Genomic DNA, 4,212 nt, shown 5'->3' on the forward strand with positions numbered 1-4,212 from the left:
TCACGCTGAGGGGTCTGTGGAAAGGCCCCCGGTCATTGCATGATGTGACCTGCTAACTCACACTGAGGGGTCTGTGGAAAGGCCCCAGTACCTGCACCATGTGACCTGCTATCTCACAAGTGCCCTCCAGAGAGCAGGCCGGGAGTACCAGCTCATATGCAGTTTATGTTTCTGAGCGTGTCTTTCTTTCCCTTTGGAAATTAAGTGTAGAACTCCAAATCGCACCACTTTGATCTTAATTCCACGAGTAAAGTATCTTTAGAAGAACGACGTGGACTTCCAAGCATTTTTTTACTTAAAGAATTACATGTTTCTGATCCTTAAAATTATAAAGCCACACCATCCATTTTAGAACTAAGTTGCTGACAGTCACTGTTAGTAAATATTAGAGATATTTGAAACCATGGGTGACATGAATGGAAAGTCACCACTGGATTCTGGAAATACATAGTGTAATTCTGCCTTTATGTGACTGCTAGGATATCTAGTCAAGATAAGGAGTAGAAGTTGAAACAGTATATGTAATGCTATCCTATGGTATTTTGTCAATAAAATACATGACTTTTGAAAATTTCCATTGTTCAACACCCTGAAACTTTTTTTTTTTTTTGTGAAATTTTTGGCCAGGGCTGGGTTTGACCTTCCACCTCCGGCATATGGGGCCAGTTCCCTACTCCTTTGAACCACAGGCACCACCCCAACACCCTGAAATTTTTTAAAAAGCTTTTCTCTGGGGGAGGAGGGGTGAAGTTGCTGTAGGATCATCTATTTAACCCTGACCCTCTAAGGAGCTGTGCATTGCTGGGATTGTGGCTCCATGTCCGTCAGCATCTTTGCGTTCCCTGCTCTGGGGCCTCCAATGGAGGCATCTTTGGTGCCTCCCATGAGGTCCGTGCAGAGCAGGGGCCCAGCTAACCTATCTACTCCAAGATCAAATCCTACATTTTTCTAAAATGCCTCTCAGGACTGGGTGCTGTTTGAGGTACTACAGTCAGTGTGGAGAGGATTCCAGAACAGGTCTATTTAGAGATATAAATAGCTGAGGCTCAAACACCTGTATTTTCTTATAAGAGATGCTTGTTTGGCTAATGTGTCTTCTTTCCTTTATTCTGGCACCAGTAATGGCCTCTCCTGCAGCCTTTGAGGCCCATGTGTTCTGTTTGCCTGTATGGTGACAGGGGCCTGGCTGTGAGAACAGACGTAGGTGACCCTGAGCAGGGAGGGCTGGGTGACCCTACACAGGGAAGGAATGGACTCTCTTGACTGTATTCAGCCTAACCCAGGGCTGAGCACCCACCAAAGGACCACACCCAGCCAGAAATGCCAAAAGAAGTCCTGGACAAAAGGGACAGTACAGTGCAGGAGTAGGGGGCGCAGGGGTAGGGGGCCCAGGAGTCGTCTGGGAATGGGGAGCAGGGGAGAGTGCAGGTGTGGGCCACCTAAGCCCAGGGACAGAGACAGGGAGAGCACCAGGAGGCCCTTCCTGGGAGGGGCTGCACCCAGGTGTGCACCAGACACAGCATTGCCAGCCAGTCTGAGCACCCATCACCAGGAGGCAGGGCACCAGCGCCGGCCCCGAGGAGACTTCTGGCCCTGATCCTGCCACCACCTGAGCAGCTCTCTTATTCAAAGTCTTGTGCCAAATGAATAGGAAAATTTTATCCTACAACTTGAGAGAGAGAGAGAGAAACAAGAGAAAGACCAAGGAAGAGAAGGAAGTGGAGAAGAGGAAGAAGAGGAAAAGCGAAAGAGAATACAAAACCAGAGGGCTGGGAAGCATCCGTAGCTCAGTGTTTAGGGCACCAGCCACATACACCAAGGCTGGTGGGTTCGAGCCTGGTCCTGGGCCAGTTAACCGACAATGACAACTGCAACCAAAAAATAGACAGGCATTGTGGGGTGCCTATAGTCCTAGCTATTTGGGAGGCTGAGGTGAGAGACTCACTTAAGCCCAAGAGTTTGAGGCTGCTGTGAGCTGTGATGTCACTGTACTCTACTGAGGGCAAAAATAGTGAGACTCTGTCTTAAAACAAACAAACAAACACCCCCCCCAAACAAACAAATAAAAACGCTGAGGGTTCTGGATTTAGTCCCTCCTGGTGAGCAATCCCGTTCCTGTGGGGTGTTCTGGCATGCTTCCCGAGCCCCTTATGTATAGTTCAACTACAGGAACTTGAATGTTTCCTGCTGAGTTCTATTTGGAGAATAGGAAGAAGCCAGCATTTTAGGACACATATCATGCAGTATATTCTAGACAGAGATCAAGGTTTCAGTGCTACCGACAGAAGCCTTACAGAGATGCTCATAGTTAGGAAAATATGCCCATGTCTACATTCCCAAGTGCCGCTCCCTCCCTGTGCTTCAAATTGAGTTTTGAAGCTGTAGGATGTCTTAAATAGCTTTATACACCTGTTCAAATCTGGATGAGAGAACAGAAAAGAGGGAAATGTCCATTGATAAAGAGGTGCCCACGAGATCCTGAATTTTGTACATTAGGAAGTGGGTCTGCAAATCCCACCGTGCATCCTTTCAGGAAAACTCAATGCGTTCATTTAATCCTCTTACCTCCGTCCATGAGGTTGGCCCAGTAAATGACTCTGAAACCTTGGAGAATTCCATTCAAGGCTTCCTTGGAAAGTGTGGACCAGGATATTGATATGCTTTCTGGTGATGTTGCTATGGCTTGAACATTTTCAGGGGGATAACTGGGCACTGAAATTAAATAATTAGAACCTATAATTACTGCCAGTGGTTTTATTAGCAAAGCAATACTTAGAAAACAACGTAGTTTAATCTTTCAATGTGTAATCCAAATCCAAATCTCAGTCTCCAAGATAAAATTTAAAAATCTACTTCCCCATACAACTATTATAACTCAGTAAAATTTCATAAGTTTATGCATATGTCCTATAGGATACCACAGTCTCTCTTTCCAACTTAATGGTCTCATTTCAAGGGAAGCTATCTAAACTTGCTTTGAGTACACTTCTAATTTTATTGCCTGAGTAGAAGACCATTGCTTGTCTGATTTACATTCCCATTACGCTTGCATGTTACTTCTTTAAGTTATGTTTACTTTATGGAGGACCCTTGTATTTAGTAATATCTGGCATTTAAATGGACAGCTTGATGATGGGAAGTGCTCAAAGCAGAAGGGTGATCAGAGCTTGTTCACGGCCTCATCTTCACCAGCCTTACTTTCAATTCTGTAACATGTTGTCAGAGGGAAGAGAGATCACAGGGTAAGAAATAGGTTAGAAGAATATTTGAAGAGTTCTTAACACTGAGCTGGTGCAGGCCTTAAACGCTGGAGCTAGGTGAGGGTGAAAATAGTGGCTGAAACTTCTATCTCAGTTAAAAAGTGGATATTGAAGCAAAAAACAAAGATATATTTATCCATTATCACAAATACTATTTATTTAGATAGAGAAAAAACCCCTAGTGTTCAAGACTTCTTTCCTGGTTGAAATTGTCAGACATTACAGGTGCGAGTTACACTTTCCTCAACGCTGGGTCCCGGGCACAAGAGGAAATCACAGTAAAAGCTCGCAGCTTTTATGTCTACCACTTAGGATTACAATTAACCCCATACCTCATCTCTCCATCTAAAACACGTGTCTCTAGACACCAGGGTTGTGTCTCTAGCTTTACTGGAAATGTGAACTTCTAGGGTTATTTCCAGAGCTAAGGCGGAAGGCTGAATTAACTCGTCACAGGCACTAGAGGGCGCGCGGTCACTGTGAGATCTGCCGCGAGAAGCGGAGAATTTGTTCTCTCTGGTCTCAGACCGCTTGAAAATAAATAGAAAGCAATAGGGGAAGGAAGGAAAGGCGGGAAGGAGGGTGGGAATAAGGGAAAAGGAAAAACGAAAAAGAAAAGGAAAGGAACCTTAACATTGATTTGGGAGAAATATTTAGCATTGGGATATCTGCATTTTAGTCGACTTCTGCAGTAGTAGGGGGAGCCTTGGTTTTACTGGGAAAAGCCCAATTCTTGTGCAGGAAATGAACGAAGAGAGTTCTGGGCACACACTGGGGCTTTTGCGGCAGAGCGCCGGGGAGGTCACGGGGACGGGATCCCGGACCTGAGCCCTGCAGAGCCCGCGGGACCCGGCGGGGGGAGCCCGCGGGGCACCAGAGCGGGGGTGGGGGAGAGGGGAGGTCACGGGGACTAGATCCCGCACCTGAGCCCTGCAGAGCCCGCGAGACCCGG

General features: G+C 46.2%; 1 protein-coding gene across 1 annotated transcript in view; it reads right to left on the reverse strand.

Annotated features, from left to right (window-relative positions):
- The window catches only part of DSCAM (DS cell adhesion molecule), a gene marked incomplete at its 5' end in the record, with an annotated part of 730,460 nt that overhangs the window by 135,493 nt on the left and 590,755 nt on the right, over positions 1-4,212 (reverse strand). Inside the window, one exon of the mRNA XM_012810262.1 lies at positions 2,566-2,712. Within this exon, the coding sequence (XP_012665716.1) occupies positions 2,566-2,712 (147 nt within the window). The remainder of the gene's footprint in view (positions 1-2,565; positions 2,713-4,212) is intronic.

The sequence above is a fragment of the Otolemur garnettii genome, unplaced genomic scaffold (assembly GCF_000181295.1).
Source record: "Otolemur garnettii isolate 467f Iridium unplaced genomic scaffold, OtoGar3 scaffold00128, whole genome shotgun sequence".
NCBI lineage: Eukaryota > Metazoa > Chordata > Mammalia > Primates > Galagidae > Otolemur > Otolemur garnettii.